The sequence below is a fragment of the Nerophis ophidion genome, linkage group LG06, assembly GCF_033978795.1.
Source record: "Nerophis ophidion isolate RoL-2023_Sa linkage group LG06, RoL_Noph_v1.0, whole genome shotgun sequence".
Taxonomy (NCBI): Eukaryota; Metazoa; Chordata; class Actinopteri; order Syngnathiformes; family Syngnathidae; genus Nerophis; species Nerophis ophidion.
In genome coordinates this window covers 28,817,809-28,836,971 of record NC_084616.1, presented here as the reverse complement: position 1 = coordinate 28,836,971, position 19,163 = coordinate 28,817,809, and the positions used below count along the sequence as shown (strand labels likewise).

Here is a 19,163-nt window from a genome sequence, read left to right as displayed (position 1 = left end):
TTTCCCTCCACCTACATTTAATGCCAAACAAACACTTCCCAATCGACGGATTTAAGTTGCTCCAGTGTCACAAGATGCGAAAGCCCCGATCGTTTGGTCTGCACATTTTACCGGCGATGCTAAGGCAGACATGGCACAGAGATGTATGGATATCCTGCAGATGCATTTCCAATGATAAAGTCAACGAAATCACAAAGGTGAGTTTTTTGATGTTATTGACTTATGTGGTAATCAGACATATTTGGTCACGGCATGACTGCCAGCTAATCGATGCTAACATGCTATTTACAGTAGGCTAGCTGTATGTACATTTGTAGTTATAATTGCATCCAGCCTTTCTCTCCACCCTCATTTAATGCCAAACAAACACTTACCAATCAACGTATTTAAGTTGCTCCAGTGTCACAAGATGCGAAAGTCCCGATCGTTTCGTCTACACATTTTACCGGCGATGCTAAGGCAGACATGGCACAGAGATGTATGGATATCCTGCGACACTCAATGGAAGGCGATTGCCGAATAGCGTCAATAGTTATTCGCTCAATAGCTTCAGTTTCTTCTTCAATTTCATTTCGCTATCTGCCTCCATACTTCAACCATCCGTTTCAATACATGCGTAATCTGTTGAATCGCTTAAGCCGCTGAAATCCGAGTCTGAATCCGAGCTAATGTCGCTATATCTTGCTGTGCTATCCGCCATGTTGGCATCACTAAATGACGTCACAGGAAAATGGACGATGGATTTAAAGATAGCGAAAATCAGGCACTTTAAAGCCTTTTTTCGGGATATTCCATGATGGGTAACATTTTTTTAAAAACTTAGAAAAATAAAATAAGCCACAGGGAACTGATTTTTATTGGTTTTAAACCTTCTGAAATTGTGATAATGTTCCCCTTCAAACTAATCAATGATATTGTTTTGTCATTTAACATAATTTCACAGTAAATAGAATAATGTTTTGCCTGGAAAACCAAAAGAGCTCCTAGGATGTCTTGCGGCACTTGATTTTTGACATCTTCACATGAATCCATAACATACAGTAAAAAAATGTACATCAAAATCACTCATTATATCGCAACAGTTTGTAATGTGAAACATTTAAAAATAAACATAAAAATACACATATTAAGCGTTTTATAGTGTAACAATTGCACTCATGTGTAAGAGTCCTTCGATGCGCAGTTACATTTCGTCATTCCTTTGATTCATGCGAAGATGCTGGAGGTGCATGCATTCCATCGGGGCGCAGCACTTGCCAAAACACCGGCCATTGGTGTGTCTTGTTTTTCCTCCACAAAATGTGCAAAATGAGTTACCTCAGTATTGCTGCCCTTAACATGGTGAGACACGGAAACGATCTGCTAACCCAATCAAGGCTGTGACCATTCCTACATTATATAGTGTAACTGAATACATAAAAGGGTTTTTTGTGCTTCAGACAATATTCATGCTGGCTCATGTCATTTCTTCCCACTTGTGTTATACAAAAATAAGTTTGTATGTGCTACAAATCCTACAAAAAGCATGAGTGTGTTTGACCATGCTCTCGTTTGAATAAGAATAATTGGCCTCTAATTTGTGAAGATAAAGACACAATCATTTTTGGGGCGACACACATTGTGTCGTCTTCATGTCTCTTCATTTTTCTTACGCTAAAGTTTAATGCAAGTTTTTGAGGCCGAGTAGACCGAAAACCGTTGGGCTCAAACTGCCTGCGGGAGTGACAGGGAGGATTTTTTTCAATGAAGGTTGAAAAAAAAGGGCATTTTTATAAAGAAAGGCAAAGTACGTTAGTTTCCCGGAGGTAATTGTGAGGATTGACTATTGTTGTGCAGGAGATCAGCACCTAACTCAAATTCTAAAATCATCACTGTTAGTTGTTTAGTGCTAAACTTGGCACTTAATGTCCAGAATTGTTTGACGAGTTTGAGTGATCCGTACTTTTTTGACCACAGCATGGTTGGGCTTGAGCATTGTATATTTGTTCATGCACAAGCAATTGTATTAATCAGAAATGATAATGATTTCCACCTTGCGTAATTGCCAATCCAGTCGTTCAAAAACGACGCTGGTGCTGAAACGGGGCTCAAACCCCTTACTTGAAATATTGAAAACAAGCAATTTTTTGTAAAAAAAGAAAAAAAATATATATATATTTTTATGGGATTTTCTGACATTTTTTGAAAAGACTAGTGATTTAAATACCCCAATGATATACATTAACTGATAAATAAGTATTACATAAAAACATATGTACCCAGTATTTTAAGCTGCCAATTCCAATATTGTTCATACCAATACTGGGTACATATGTTTTTATGTAATACTTAGTTATCAGTTAATGTATATCATTGGGGTATTTAAATCACAATAACTAAAAGAATAATAAAAAAAACTACAATCTGTTCCACAATTAAATTATTTTTTGCCTTCAAAGTCCTCATGTCCTTCTTTCTGCTCCCTTTCATTCATAATTCACCTTAATGTTATGTAGACTGTTTTATTTTCATTGTATGCCTTTGTTTAATTTTTATGAATGAAATAAATAAATGAACTGAACTGAATTGAAATGTATCCAGGGACTTATTCTCTGAATTTGTAAACAATAACAAAGAGATTTTTAGAAAATGAAAGTATCGATTGGCATTGAAAGGTAATCGGCGATGGTGATCACATGCTTTTTCAAGAAAATCGGCCGATATTGATCAGTACATCCATAAAAATAGGAAATAAAATCTACAAAAAATGTTCATAATGATTAACACAGAACATAGGGAACCTGCAAAAACATTGACCTGCTTGAGTTGTAATGTTTGATGCTCAAAATTCTGGGTGTTCCAGAATGCAACCTTTGGTACATAATAATGAAGTGCAGTGTTGTTGTGTCTACTGTTTAGGATATCGCTGTGGTGAAAACAATGTTGTGAGGGCTGCTGTAGTTCAAAGAGAGCGTTGGACAATGTGCGCTTCAGTCGGGACACTACATCATTTAAAACAGGGGTGTCAAACTCATTTTAGATGAGGGGCCACATGGAGAAAAATCTACTCCCAAGTGGACTGGACTGGTAAAGTCACGGCTTAAAAATAAAGACAACTTCAGATCTTTGTTTGAAAATAGAAAACGCACATTCTGAAAATGTACAAATCATAATGTTGTAGGTTTTTTTTTTTATACTTATATGTTGCGGGTTATTACTATTCTATCTTTGTCGTTATTTATTTACCCTGAATAAATTATGTGATAATATTCATCAGTCAACTCATTGGTGTTAATTTTCAATCTATCAAGATACATTACAGTATGTTATTTATGCAGTTTGATCATTTTCCTCGACTGATGTACCAACATCATGTGGTTTATTTTGTACATATGTTGCATCATCTACAAAGATACAAATAATTGCTATTGCGGCATCCAGTGGAGACATTTAGAACAGCTGTGTCTTTCTTTCAAAAATTTCAGGTTGATTTTCATACTAAGCAAAGTCATCCTGCGGGCCTGATCCGGCCCTCTGACCGTACGTTTGACACCCCTGATTTATCCATCCATCAAATTTCTACCGCTAATTCCCTTTGGGGTCGCGGGGGGCGCTGGTGCCTATCTCAGCTACAATCGGGCGGAAGGCGGGGTACACCCTGGACAAGTCGCCACCTCATCGCAGACCCCTGATTTAAAAGAATGTTTTTTTGTTCAATATCACCACCTACTGTATATCAGCACTTGTTGGAGGTTGATTAGACCGCATTCACTTAGCACCGGAATAAGTCATCAATAGCTTCTTCTTGTTTTGGTCCAGTTATTACCGTGAGAACCAGTACCAGTACCATTGTGGAACCGGGTTTCGGTGCCCATCCCTAATGATAGTGAGATTTAGAGTGATCGACAACAGTGGACATCGTTGCTTATGCCCAGTGTAAATGTAGTCTAAATGTCTGTCTGAGAGACAAAGTTTTATGGATTATATTGAAGTCATTGCGTTTAGGAAAATACACATCAATGGGTCTATTGGGCTTGTGGGTGTTTTCGTAGATTGATCGTATACATCAAATTGCCGGAGTCGGCAGGTAAGCAGGTTTGTGCCTGCATGAGAAGGAGCACTCTTAAAATCAATACCAAAAATGTTCTGTTAAAGAGAACAAGCGCCCCAGGTCCATTGTACGGAAACAGTGAAGGTCAACCAATCTTTCGAACATCACTGTTTTTGTCAGTACACAATATTGAGTCGCCTTTCTTATGTTAATGCGGGAAGGCAGAAAATACACACTCAGTGGCACGCACCGTCAACACAGGAGGGCATGACCCGAGTGGTGCCAGCAACCTGTCCAGGGAAGCAGGAACATTTGACAGTCTGAGATCTCTCCTCGATCTTGTTCTTGTTACAGCAGCGATGGGCAGCGATCACCTCGCACGTGCCCGCCTTGACGTGCACTGAGGACACAGAAACACACACCCACAGTACGTTAACGGTTATATCATAAACTGTATCATTTTAGGATGTGAAAAGGCGTAAAAGAGTATCTATAACATTGTCATACACAACACAATGTGACCCAGGTATACAGAGGGACTAAAAGACACATTTGAGACTGTATAGCAGTGTTTTTCAATCTTTATTGAGCCAAGGCACATGTTTTTCATTGAAAAAAATCCGGAGGTACACCACCAGCAGAAATAATTAGGAAATGAAACTCAGTAGAATATAAAAAGTCGTTGTCGCAATTGTTGGATAAGAATTCAAACCATAACTTATGCATCACTATAGCTCTTGTCTCAAAGTCGGTGTACTGTCACGACTTGTCACATCCCGCCGTGACTTATTTTGAGTGTTTTGGTTGTGCTCCCGTGCTTAGTGTGTTAGTCCTTTTCTTAAACTCCTATTTATTTATTTTTGATCATGTTCTGTTTGTGTTGTGTTGTGTTTGCTCGGTTCTCATTTTTAACCTGCCCGTTGTACAAACACCGTTTCTATATGAGTTGGGAAATTGTTAGATGTAAATACAATCAGAATACAATGATTTGCAAATCATTTTAAACCCATATTCAGTTGAATGCACTACAAAGACAAGATATTTAATGTTCAAACTCATAAACTTTTTTTTTTTTTCCAAATAATATATAACTTAGAATTTCATGGCTGCAACATGTGCCAAAGTAGTTGGGAAAGGGCATGTTCAACACTGTGTTACATCACCTTTTCTTTTAACAACACTCAATAAACGTTTGGGAACTGAGGAAAGTAATTGTTGAAGCTTTGAAAGTGGAATTCTTTCCCATTCTTGTTTTATGTAGAGCTTCAGTCGTTCAACAGCCCGGGTCTCCACTGTCGTTGTGGAGGGGCGTGGTCGCGTGTCCCCTGCGGGCGGGGTGTGTGCAGGGCCGGCCATGAAGCAGCCAACAGGTGAGTGGATAATCTCAGCTGGAACGAGTTATCTAATCACCTGTTCCCTTTATTAGCAGGGCCGGAGACCATGAGGGGGGCCCTTCTTCGTGAGGACAGAGGAGACTGAGCGGCTGAAAAGCAGAGAGAGTGAACACTGTAGGAAAATTAAACCCGATTGCCGAGAGCAGAAAAAGAGGGACTTTGGAAACGAATGTGAATGTGAATGTAAAATAAAAACTGTTCTGATAAAGATGCGGATATCAAGTGTTGTGGTCCCAGTGATCCGCTAGGAATCCGGAGGGGAAGAGGAAGACCTCCACAGTGGCGCCCCAAGGACCAAGAAAATGTCGACCACAACACCCCTAGAGGCGCTCGGACGAGTTCTGGCGGAGGTATCGGCAGCGAGCCAGCAGCAGACCCAACTACTGCAGGCCCTAATGGACAGAGTAGACTCAGGTACGGGGGCGTCGACCTCGATGCAACGCATGGGGGAGGGGGAGGACCCTCAAGCGTACCTTGAGGTGTTCGAAGCCACAGCAACAGCGTGCAGGTGGCCGGAGGAGGAGTGGGGAATGAAACTGCTCCCACTCCTGGCGGGGGAGGCGCAGCGGGCGGCCCTGAGTCTCCCAGCGGCCACCCGGATGCAGTACCCGAACCTGCGCCGCGCCATACTGGATCGGGTTGGCAGCAATCCAGAAGACCACCGGCGGAGGTTCCGCGCTCTGCGGTTGGGCCCAAATGACCGCCCATTCGTGCTGGCGCAGCAACTGAGGGATGCGGCCACCCGGTGGCTACAACCAAATTGGCAAGACAGTCAAATGTTCGAGTTGATTGTCCTCGAACAATTTATTGATGCCATCCCGACCAGGACCGCCGCATGGGTGAGGTACCACCGCCCCCAGGACGTGATGATGGCGGTAAACTTGGCGGAGGACCACCTGGCTGTCCAGAAGGAGGCGACGGAAAAAGCGGCCGAAAGGCCTACACCAGCACCCCGTCGACGAGTCACACCGCCGTAAGGAACGTCCCTGGAGCAGCGCACCCGCACGGCCGAGCCACCCGGAACCAAGGAGCAGGTTCCCCACTCCGAAGAACAATGCCAAAGCACACACACCCGCACCCATTCACGCACCCACAGACACACAACAAGGGGGGGTCCCCGGGGTAGTCTCATTTCCTCTGCTTGTGCATTGCAGGGTACCGGCGCTGGATATGGAGGGCTTCCCTCACAGATGGCGCCTCGAACCCCAGGGCCGGTGTGCTGGGAGTGCGGCCAACCTGGGCATGTACGCCGGGAGTGCTCCATGATGGAGGTGGGGCAGGTGTTACAGGTTGTCGGGCCTCCAGCACCCGCCCCCGATTCAGGGGAGACATACTGTGTCCCGGTAAGGGTACAAGGGAGTGCATACCGGGCAATGGTGGATTCAGGCTGCAAACAGTCCATGATCCACCAAAACTTGGTTTGATCCGGGGTGTTGAGGCACGCAACACGGGGTAAAATTAGGTGTATTCATGGAGATGTGCACGAGTACCCGATTGTGCCAGTGGAAATTCAATATAGAGGCCAAAAGCATAGTGTCAAGGTTGCCGCCAGCGCGCACCTCACGCACCCCATAATTTTAGGAACGAATTGGCCAGGGTTTAACCAGCTAGTAGCGCAATGCGTGGGGATGCGTTCACGGGCTGTAGGAGAGGGGAGCATCCGCGTGGCTCTCAGTGGCGACCCAGTTTCATCGGCGACGGCCGAGCGGGAACCGGGGGGGGGGTTTGTGCGGGAGGCCCCTCCGGCCCTCCGATGGCAACCTACGGAGGATTTTCCCCTCGAGCAGTCCCGCGATGAAACCTTGCGCGCGGCCTGGGACCAGGTGGATTTCATCGACGGTCAGCTGGTGCGCCAGGGGAAAGCGCGGGTGTTCCCCCATTTTTCAATTATTCGCGATAGGTTATACCGAGTGACCCGTGACACTCAGACCGGGGAAGAACACACCCAATTGTTGGTGCCAAAAGGACGCCGGGAAATGATTTTCCAGGCGGCCCATCTTAACCCGCTATCTGGCCACATGGGGTATGATAAAACACTTAATCGGGTCATGGTCCGATTCTATTGGCCAGGCCTCCGGGCAGACGTGCGCCGGTGGTGCGCGGCCTGTCCGGACTGCCAGCTGGTGAACCCGGCGGCCATCCCGAAGGCCCCCTTGCGCCCATTACCACTCATAGAGGTCCCGTTCGAAAGAATTGGGATGGACCTCATCGGACCATTTTCTCCGACCACACGGGGATACCGCTTTGTGTTAGTCCTGGTGGATTACGCAACGCGGTATCCCGAAGCAGTGCCGTTGCGCTCCATCTCAGCCAAGAGTGTGGCGCAAGCACTCTTCACGGTCATTTCCCGGGTCGGGATCCCGAAAGAGATCCTGACCGACCAGCGCACGTCCTTCATGTCACGCACGATAAAAGAACTATACGGGTTACTGGGAATCACGGCCATCCGCACCAGCGTTTATCATCCCCAAACGGATGGGCTGGTGGAGCGTTTGAATAAAACGCTAAAAACCATGATTCGTAAGTTCATGCACGAGGACAAGCACAATTGGGATAAGTGGTTGGAGCCCCTAATGTTTGCGATGCGGGAGGCACCCCAGACCTCCCTAGGTTTTACACCTTTCGAGCTACTATATGGCCGGAGGCCTCGCGGAGTGCTGGACGTCATTAAGGAAAGCTGGGAGGAAAGTCCAAGCTCCAGCAAAAACGAAATTAAATACGTCATGGACATGCGGGCAAAACTCCACCAGGTGGCGCACTTATCACGTATAAATTTGCTCCATGCCCAAGAGCGTCAACAGCGCACGTACAACAAAGGGGCCCAACTAAGCAAATTTGCACCGGGAGAAAAGGTGCTTGTATTGCTCCCAACCTCAAGCTCCAAATTACTTGCAGAGTGGCAAGGACCCTTTGAGGTCACACGGCAAGTCGGTGATGTTGATTATGAAGTTCGGCGCTCCGACCGACGCGGAGACACGCAGATTTATCATCTGAACTTGCTGAAGGCATGGAGGGAGGCCGAGCCTGTCTCCATGGTGACGGTAGTGAGAGAGGAGGAGGAGCTGGGCCCTGAGATCCCGCACTCTGGCCCGCCCCCTCATCTTCTCTGTGACAAACAGCTCACGGGGGCGCAGAAGGAAGATGTTGCCAAGTTGCAGCGGAGCTTCTCTGACGTGTTCTCCACGCGGCCCGGACGAACGAATCTCATACAACATCACATTGAGACCAGCCCGGGGATTACGGTGCGATCTCGGCCATATCGGCTGCCCGAACACAAACGCAAAGTAGTTCGGGAAGAATTAAAAAACATGCTTGAGATGGGGGTAATAGAAGAATCCCACAGTGCCTGGTGTAGCCCCATCGTCTTAGTAGGGAAGAAGGATGGGACTATACGGTTCTGTGTGGATTACCGCAAGGTAAATGCGGTATCACGTTTTGACGCGTACCCAATGCCCCGGGTCGACGAGCTCCTGGATCGGCTAGGCGCTGCTCGGTTTTTTTCGACACTGGATTTGACCAAGGGCTACTGGCAGATTCCCTTGTCGCCAGAGTCCCGAGGAAAAACGGCCTTTTCCACTCTGGACGGGTTGTACCAATTTGTGACACTTCCCTTCGGCTTGTTCGGTGCGCCTGCCACGTTCCAGCGCCTCATGGACCGGGTGCTGCGACCCCATGCGGCGTACGCGGCTGCATACTTGGATGATGTCATCATTCACAGTGGCAGTTGGGAACAGCACATGTGGCAGGTGGGGTCAGTGCTCGAGTCCCTGAGGCGGGTGGGGCTCACCGCCAACCCGGCCAAGTGCGCAATTGGGCGGAGGGAAGTACAGTACCTGGGGTACCACTTAGGGGGGGAAGGCTGCAGCCACAAGTCGACAAGACGGCGGCGATCGCGGCCTGTCCACCCCCCAAGACGAAAAAAGAGGTGAGACAGTTTTTGGGACTGGCGGGCTACTACCGCCGGTTCATTCCCCGGTTTGCGGACCTGACCAGCCCACTGACTGACCTCACCCGAAAGGGTGCCCCGGAGCTGGTCCAGTGGACGGAGCAGTGCCAGCGGGGTTTCGAGGAGGTAAAAACAGCACTCTGCGAGGAACCGGTACTGCACATGCCAAACTTTAATATTCCCTTCTGTCTGCAGGCGGACGCGTCGAGCCGGGGACTGGGGGCTGTGCTGACCCAGCAAGTGGGGGGCGTCGACCGCCCCGTGCTGTACATCAGCCGGAAGTTGTCAGACCGGTGGCGAGGTACAGCACCATAGAGATGGAGTGTCTCGCCATCCGGTGGTCGATCGGGACCCTCCGCTATTACCTGCTGGGGCGGGCCTTCAGTCTTTGCTCGGACCACAAACCTCTGCAGTGGCTCCACCGAATGAAGGACGCCAATGCGCAGATCACCCGGTGGTACATCGCACTGCAGCCCTACAACTTCCGGGTGGTCCACAGACCGGGCACGCAGATGGCCGTGGCCGACTTCCTCTCGCCCCGCTGTGGGGGGTGGGGGGGAGTTGGCGCGGCCGGACGGGGGTCCGGCCTGAGTCTGGCGGTGGAGGCCTGTGGAGGGGCGTGGTCTCGCGTCCCCTGCGGGCGGGGTGTGTGCAGGGCCGGCCATGAAGCAGCCAACAGGTGAGTGGATAATCTCAGCTGGAACGAGTTATCTAATCACCTGTTCCCTTTATTAGCAGGGCCGGAGACCATGAGGGGGGCCCTTCTTCGTGAGGACAGAGGAGACTGAGCGGCTGAAAAGCAGAGAGAGTGAACACTGTAGAAAAATTTAACCCGATTGCCGAGAGCAGAAATAGAGGGACTTTGGAAACGAATGTGAATGTGAATGTAAAATAAAAACTGTTCTGATAAAGACGCGGATATCAAGTGTTGTGGTCCCAGTGATCCGCTAGGAATCCGGAGGGGAAGAGGAAGACCTCCACAGTCGTATTTTCCGCTTCATAATGGGCCATACTTTTTCGATGAGAGACAGGTCTTGACTGCAGGTGGGCCAGGAAATTACCCGCACTCTTCTACTACGAAACCACGCTGTTGTAACACGTGGCTTGGCATTGTCTTGCTGAAATAAGCAGGAGCGTCCATGATAGTGTTGCTTGGATGACAAGATATGTTGCTCCCAAACCTGTATGGACCATTCACCAATAATGGTGCCTTCACAGATGTGTAAGTTACCCATGCATTGGGCACTAATACACCCCCATACCATCAGAGATGTTGGCTTTTTAACTTTCCGCCTATAACAATCCGGATGGTTATTTTCCTCTTTGTTCCGGAGGACACCACGTCAACAGTTTCCAAATATAATTTGAAATGTTGACTCGTCAGACCACAGAACACTTTTCCACTTTGCATCAGTCCATCTTAGATGAGCTCGGGCCCAGCGAAGCCAGCGGCGTTCCTTGGTGTTGTTGATAAATAGGTTTCGCTTTGCATAGTAGAGTTTTAACTTGCACTTACAGATGTAGCAACCAACTGTAGTTACTGACAGTGGTATCATGATGTGTTCCTGACCCCATGTGGTGATATATTTTACACACTGATGTCGGTTTTTGATGCAGTACCGCCTGAGGGATCAAACGTCCGTAATATCATTGCTTACGTGCAGTGATTTCTCCAGATTCTCTGTAATAGCTCGTTGAGAAATGTTGTTCTAAAACGGTTCGACAATTTGCTTACAAATTCGTGACCCTTGCCCCATCGTTGTTTGTGAATTACTTAGCATTTCATGGAAGCTGCTTTTATACCCAATGATGGCACCCACCTGTTCCCAATTAGCCTGCACACCTGTGGGATGTTCCAAATAAGTGTTTGATGAGTATTCCTCAACTTTATCAGTATTTATTGCCACCTTTCCCAACTTCTTTGTCACGTGTTGCTGGCATCAAATTCTAAAGTTAATGATTATTTACACACAAAAAAATGTTTATCAGTGTGAACATCAATGTATTGTCTTTGTAGCATATTCAACTGAATATGGGTTGAAAATGATTTGCAAATCATAGTATTCCGTTTCTAGTTACATCTAACACAATTTCCCAACTCATCTGGAAACGGGGTTTGTACAGCACTTTGGCTACCCCTGTGGTAAATTTTAAATGTGCTATACAAATAAAGTTGATTTGATTTTGGTATTTTCCTGTTGTATTTTATTATTTTTTTTGTTTGAGAGCTATTCCCCACACCTGGTTTGTTTTAGCTATTAAGAATATTTAAGTTGTTGCAATCTTTTTTTTGTCTGGAATTTGTTGATTGTCGTGTCATGTACAGATGTACATTGTGGACGTCGTCTCTGCTCGACACACTGTTAGACTTTGCTGTCGTCCAGCATTCTGTTTTTGTTTACTCTTTTGCCAGTTCAGTTTTAGTTCCATTCTGCATAGCCATCCCTAAGATTAAAGGCCTTTTCTTAGGGGCACTAACCGTTTGTTTGCTTTTGGTTTAGGAATCTGACACATTTTTACCTGCACAAAGCCTTCTGCTGTCGTCTGCATACTGTGATCACGACAAACCATTGTCGTCTAACGCAACATGTTCTGGACATCTACAAAGCAGTTACCTACCAGATTCCACCTACTGATATTGAGGAGAATAAAATGGTTACTCAGCTGAGCTCTAGATAGCACCGACACTCAAAAACGGCACATTATTTGCAGATTATAATTACTGGTTTGCAAAAAAGATTTTTAACCCAAAGAGGAGAAACTACATAATCTCCCACGGCACACCGGACTGTATCTCTCGGCACACTAGTGGTTGAAAAACACTGCTGTATAGGACTGTTCGGGTCTCTTTGCAGCCTTGTTTGATGTAAACACTGAGGCAGTTGCACAATGTTTTTGATTTATGTCTACCACTAGTCCTTTGGGAAGCAAAAAATAAATCATTATGTGTTGAACCTTCGTATGTTCCCCATGTAATCCTTTTGATAGCCGTCTTTCATATGCAAGTGGTCTTGCACAATCAGCCTTATCGTAGTTCAGCTGGTGCAAAAAGTACAGTGGCATACAATTGCTTTCATATTTGCATATGTTTGTTTCATGTGCAAATATATGGTTTTATGTATGAGGGTTTTTCACGCCGATATTAGAAGCTACCTTCCTGGTTTTATCAGAGTCAGCCATGTACTGCACTTGGCGCGGAGATATCAACTATAGTCAGTGACTCTGCAGTGGAAAGGGACACAGCTCGTTTAAATACTTTGTATACCCCATTATCAAGAAATGGATAAATACAAAACACCGGGTTGTATTTGTCTGCCTTTAATTTTTTTTTTTTTACCAGCATTGGGTAATCTGTAGGATTTGTATCAACTGTGTAGCCTGTATTGCGCAAATGTTCTTATATATATTATATGAAACATTACTTCTAAACAAGCCACAAACAATAGTCATGATCTGTGGTCTGGATTATGTTTTTTTTTTTTTCAATTTAAGACTCCTTCATTTCCTGTTTTTTGTGCACCCTTGTTTGTTTTGGTTACCATGGTTACTTTTTTATATCCTCCTGCTTCTGATTGGTGTTCAACCGCTCACCTGCTGCCTGAGCACTAATCAGAAGCATTATTTAAACATGCCTTGCCCTCCAGTGAGGGCTTGAGTATTGTTTGCTGTATGCTGTGGACTGCCTTTTTTTTTTTGGAAGCTGAGAGCTTTTCCCTGGATCCCGACTCCTGTCCCTGTTTGCTGTTTCCTGGTTTGTGTTTTCCTTGCCTTTTTTTTTAACATTAGGCTTTACGGAGGCAGAGGAGTTAGTGTGTCTGCCTCACAATACGAAGGTCCTGAGTAGTCTTAGGTTCAATCCAGAGCTCGAGATCTTTCTGTGTGGAGTTTGCATGTTCTCCCTGTGAATGCATGGGTTCCCTCCGGGTACTCCGGCTTCCTCCCACTTCCAAAAACATGCACCTGGGGATAGGTTGATTGTCAACACTAAATTGGCCCTAGTGTGTGAATGTGAGTGTGAATGTTGTCTGTCTATCTGTGTTGGCCCTGCGATGAGGTGGTGACTTGTCCAATTGTAGCTGAGATAGGCACCAGCGGCCCCAAGGGAAATAAGCGGTAGAAAATGGATGGATGGATGGAAAACCATGTTTTCATTTTCCAAGCCTGTCATCTCTGCATCTTGGGGTTCGTCACCACCACTCCTTGACAACAATTTCATATCAACTACAATTTTATGTACTACTAAAAGTTAAAGTTAAAGTAGCAATGATTGTCACACACACATACTAGGTGTGGTGAGATTATCCTCTGCATTTGACCCATCACCCTCACCCCATGGGAGGTGAGGGGAGTGGGTGAGCAGCAGCAGTGGCCACGCCCAGGAATAATTTTTTGGTGATTTAACCCCCAATTCCAACCCTTGATGCTGAGTGCCAAACAGGGAGGTAATGGCTCCATTTTTATAGTCTGAGTTATGACTCGGCCGGGGTTTCAACTCACAATGGCGGACACTCTAACCACTAGGCCACTGAGCGTCGGATTATCTACCCAAATGCAGTTGAAATTAGCTCTAGATCAGAGGTTTTGAAACAAGGCTCTGTGACCCCTTAGCGGACTGTGGCGATATCAATCAATCAATCAAAGTTTATTTGTATATAGCCCTTAATCACAAGTGTTTTAAAGGGCTGCAAAAGCCACAACAACATCATCTGCTTTATATTGCAGGAGGATCATGACATTTTTGGTTAAATATATTGAAAAATATATATTTTTAAGACATATTTTATAAAAATATAGTACAAAAAAATAAATATAATTAATAGAATATAGTACATGAAGTTGGCCGCTGTGAATGTGAGTGTGAATGTTGTCTGTCTATCTGTGTTGGCCCTGTGATTAGGTGGCGAATCTTCCAGGGTGTACGCCGCCTTCCGCCCGAACGCAGCTGAGATAGGCTTCAGCGAGCCCCCGTGACCCTGAACGGGACAAGCGGTAGAAAATTGATGGATGGATGGATGGATAGTATATGATGAATACAAATAATTTTAAAAATATAGAATGATAATGTTTCCACAATTGTAAATGTCTTAAACACACATGAGCATTGATCTGGTAATAAGATAAGACGTCTTTCGGTCGGCAATGCAAACACAGGAGTTCTTCTAGGCAGGGCACCTGTTTTTTCACCTGTGCCATTCACAGAGCTCTTTCTGGTTCACCGCGATTGTTTGGGAGCCCATTTAAAGCTAACAGTTCAATATGTAAATTGACCAAAAATAAAAAACTAATAAAACACAAGCAGAAGGGAAAGACACCTGCAGGTTAACAAGGTACTTACAGGACTAATTCCAGTGGCCTGGAAAACAAAGAAGACCCCTGCTCTAGACATTAAATAGGAAGGATCTTAGCAATGACCTTTTTCACTGTGTATACACCAGAGCCACACAATAATGACACCCATAGGATCACTTTTGTTTACTATGTGACCTTTATCAAATTAAATTAGACCAAATTATCATCAATTAATTATGCCTGCCATTAAATCATACATGTTTTATTTTGTCAGCAAAGCCTTGTGTGTCCTGAAGTTGGTTGTCTTCTCAGATGGCAAGAAAATGTTCACTAATAATATTTGTTTTTTATTTGATATTTTCTAAAGTTTTATTTCTGTATAAATAACATAAAAAAATGGAAAACAATGTGTAATTATTTCAAGAGGATTGTGCAATTAACATTTGAGCAATGGTTTAAGATGCAAATTGACATTACTAGGTGATTTTTTACAAGCCAGTGTAGCTTTCCCATGATTTTTAGGCTAAAACAACGACAGTAATTACTTTAAAGAAAACCCTTAGTCCATCACTTATCCTGCTTTGGGTCATGGGTGAGCTGAACTTATCCCAGCTGACTTTGTGCGAGAGGCAGAGTACATAATGGACTGATGAGCAGTCAATTACAGGACACAAATAGATAAACAACTATTGCCAGAGCCATCCCAGGCTAAATTGGGGCTGTATCATTTTTGAGAATTGGAGTTTCTATCACGCAGCACGGTGAAACAGGATTTAGTGCATGTGAATCACAGTACGTAGGTTCTGAGCAGTCCTGGGTTCAATCCCGGGCTCGGGATCTTTCTGTGTGGGATCCCTTCAGGTACTCCGGCTTCCTCCCTCCTCCAAAAACATGCACCTGTGGATAGGTTGATTGGAAACACTAAATTGGCCCTAGTGTGTGAATGTGAGTGTGAAAGATGTCTGTCTATCTGTGTTGGCCCTGTGATGAGGTGGAGACTTGTCCAGGGTTTAACCTGCCTTCCGACTAAATGCAGCTGGCATAGGCTCCAGCATCCACCGCGACCCCAAAAGGGACAAGCGCTAGAAAATGGATGGATGGATGGAGTTTTTATCACGTTTTAGGGTAATAGATTTTCTGCACAACATACTTTTGTTATCTAAAATAGTGATTCCCAAACCGTTCTCAAACGCCAAAGATTTGTTTCATTATTTAAGTACAGTGTTTTATTTTTTATATCCAAACACAGTGTTACTGTTCAAACTGTGTGTAATGTTACAGTGGCCAACAATGTTGAATACACCTATTAAAATAAAACCTTTGCCTTAATGAATACTTAAGTCAACCACGCTACTGTATTTTAATGGTATTTCATATGGGGGTACTTGGAGAGCCAAGTGATTTTTAACAGTTTGAAAACCACTGGTCCAAAACAAAGCACTTCATATTACCGGTAATCTCTACATTACAGCAGGATGAGGAAATGTTCATTCATGGTTCCTTTTTATATTATCTCATACAGAAGAGCAGAGAGTGTGTAATTCATTCTATCTTGCATCTTCATACCCTTCATTGAAACAAGTCAGTCTTATTTGATACTTGTTCTTCTTCCCTGCTCCCTTTCTCTTTGCATTATCCTAATTGGCATCACATTTGCATTGCATTTTCCTCGCAGGCTTGATAAGTTTTTTTGGCATGTGCTGGTGTACGAGGAAGCCAAGGAACATCCACGCCAACAGACTAACACCTTACACTCACACCCGACCATAGTGCTCCCAGTTCATGCAATGCAGATGGATAAGAAAAAAACAATACAGCCCCGTTTTTAGACACTTTTCATTTTTGCATTTGTTAACAAATGGCATCAAATGTCTTTAATGTGGAACACACTGTGGAAGAATTGCAAGCCGGATGATGAGATTAGGTTGACCTATTAGCACTCCATTCTACTGTAGCGTCCTCACTTTGTAAGATGAGTAAAATTCCTCTAGGCTGAAAAACATATTTGGAGCCATGACCTTGCAAAGCAATCAAAATTTTCAATTTTATTTTCTGCAAAACCTTGTAGCTGTAAGGAACTCGTAAATGCAAACATACTGTACAAAAACGCAAGCATCTTCAGTGAGTAAAACTACGCATGAGTGATCACACTGAGGCCCGAGCTGTCACACCACTTCAACTGGACCTTGAAAGCGTATGTAAACAAACCTGAAAATATGTGTGTGTCCATGCATGAACCATTTCAAGAGACTTTCCATGGTCCAATACAGTTTTGTAAGCATATTGATTACACACTTGCAAAGACTGAAAATTGCTTCTCTATTTATAGGGACCAAGAAATGCTCACTTGGCTTATGCTACCTCAGCGTAAGTCTCAAACGGCTACAGAAACGTTTATGACTACTGGTAATTGAAAATGCTTTACAATTTCTGAAAACCTGTTACCTACTGTGATGTTTAACGGTTTTGTCGCCAATGTAAGACAGTGACCTTGCAAGTTTCATATTATGGCAATGTATGCCCATGCAAAAATAATTGTAGACTGCAAGACTACAGAAATGGGAAGCGATGTGCAGGTGGGAAGCCCTTTTATAAGGGAAAATACGAGTGGTTTGAACGAAACAGCGGGGACCTGCACAAAAAAGGCATAGGATGTAAAATAAAGTCCATGCAGATTAGAGGTGCTAAGCACAAATACTTGGAGATAGGAAGCAAAAAAAAAAAAAACACTGATCCAGCAACTAGCAAGGGACAAAGCCAAACTAAATTCAACCCGAATTAACAATAGAAAACAGGTGCACTTCCAGCTTCTTCACACAAGAGTGTAGGTGAAACACTCTAACATACAAGATATAGAAACTACAAAATAAGAGTCTGAAACAGGACGTAATAGTGAGAACACAGAAAAAGAACGATAGTCCAAACCTGTTATGTGGGATAATGACAATTAATATATTTTTTTGATTCCGCTTAGGATTTTTCCCCTTCCTCGTAGTCTGGAGAGGCAGGTAACGCAGATAAATGCTGCATGATAAGGTGCTCACTATTCTTTTTTGTTAAATTCCTGTTCGGATGAAGAACGACTCGTAATCCCCGCAAAAAAAGTGGGGGTGAAACCGAGCGTCTTTTCGTGTCTTTACGTCATTTCCCGGTCTAAATTGGCTGTCAAAGTGTACCAACTTGTCAGATTGTTTCCTCATCTTTCTACTATCAAAGTGAGAGGCATTATTTATTATCGGCAATAAACTTCCACAAGCTCCGACGAGAGAAAACAGCTCATTAGCTGATGATGTCAACATTAGCACACAAGCTGGTGATCACAGAGCCGCTATAAATAGTTTCCCTGCGTTAGCGGTTATGAAAACAATATCACTAATCCTTGGTCAATATTCAAGTCACAAAATGTATATGGAGTATTGTTGTCACTATTTAGAGGGTTATTTATTGGGTTTTCTGTGTGGAATAGGGCAGTGGTTCTCAAATGGGGGTATGCGTACCACTGGGGGTGTTTGAGGGTATGCCAATATTCTAAAAATAGCAACATTTCAAACATCCTTTATAAAAATATTTATTGAATAATACTTCAACAAAATACGAATGTAAGTTCATAAACTGTGAAAAGAAATGCAACAATGCAATATTCAGTGTTGACAGCTACATTTTTTGTGAACATGTTCCATAAATATTGATGTTAAAGATTTCTTTTTTTGTGAATAAATGTTGAGAATTAAGTTCATGAATCCAGATGGATCTCTATTACAATCCCCAAAGAGGCCACTTTAAGTTGCTGATTACTTCTATGTGGAGAAATCTTTATTTATAATTGAATCAGTTGTTTATTTTTCAACAAGTTTTTAGTTATTTTTATATATTTTTTTCCAAATAGTTCAAGAAAGACCACTGCAAATGAGCAATAGTTTGCACTGTAATATAATTTAATAAATCAGAAACAGTGACATAGTGCTGTATTTTACTTTTTTACCTCTTTTTTTCAACCAAAAATGATTTGCTCTGATTAGGGGGTACTTAAATTAAAAAACATGTTCACTGGGGGAACATCACTGAAAAAAGGTTGAGAACCACTGGAATAGAGGACTTCCCATTGGCTCTGTATTATGCAGACTTTTATTTATGTTTGTTTTCAAGATAGAATGAATTGTTTTTAAATACATACATGCATAATGATTTTGAACAATAAGCAATATTCCAAAAAAAGCGCAGTTCCCCTTTGACACAGTCCTGCCTCGATCGCTCGTTATATCAAAGCCATGGGTACCCTTTATTTGTACCATATTTCACAGGTTTTCGGCCTAAATTAAATGCTGAACCCAGTTTTATTTGTATTTTATACGTAAACAATTGCAGTAGTTGTCTTGTTTTCGTTAGTATTATGTTTTGTCAATCAAAAAATATTTACCGAGCTGGACTTTTGTACTGGGTTAATGGTGAACCTTATCAAATTACAACACAATGCCAACAATGGTGCTTTACTGCGAAAATCTCA

The 19,163-nt window shown here is 43.8% G+C and overlaps 1 protein-coding gene across 1 annotated transcript in view; it reads right to left on the bottom strand.

Annotated features, from left to right (window-relative positions):
• Window positions 1-19,163, bottom strand: part of LOC133554472 (chemokine-like protein TAFA-2) — a 334,073-nt gene that overhangs the window by 46,055 nt on the left and 268,855 nt on the right. Inside the window, exon 3 of the mRNA XM_061903290.1 lies at window positions 4,281-4,430. Within this exon, the coding sequence (XP_061759274.1) occupies window positions 4,281-4,430 (150 nt within the window). The remainder of the gene's footprint in view (window positions 1-4,280; window positions 4,431-19,163) is intronic.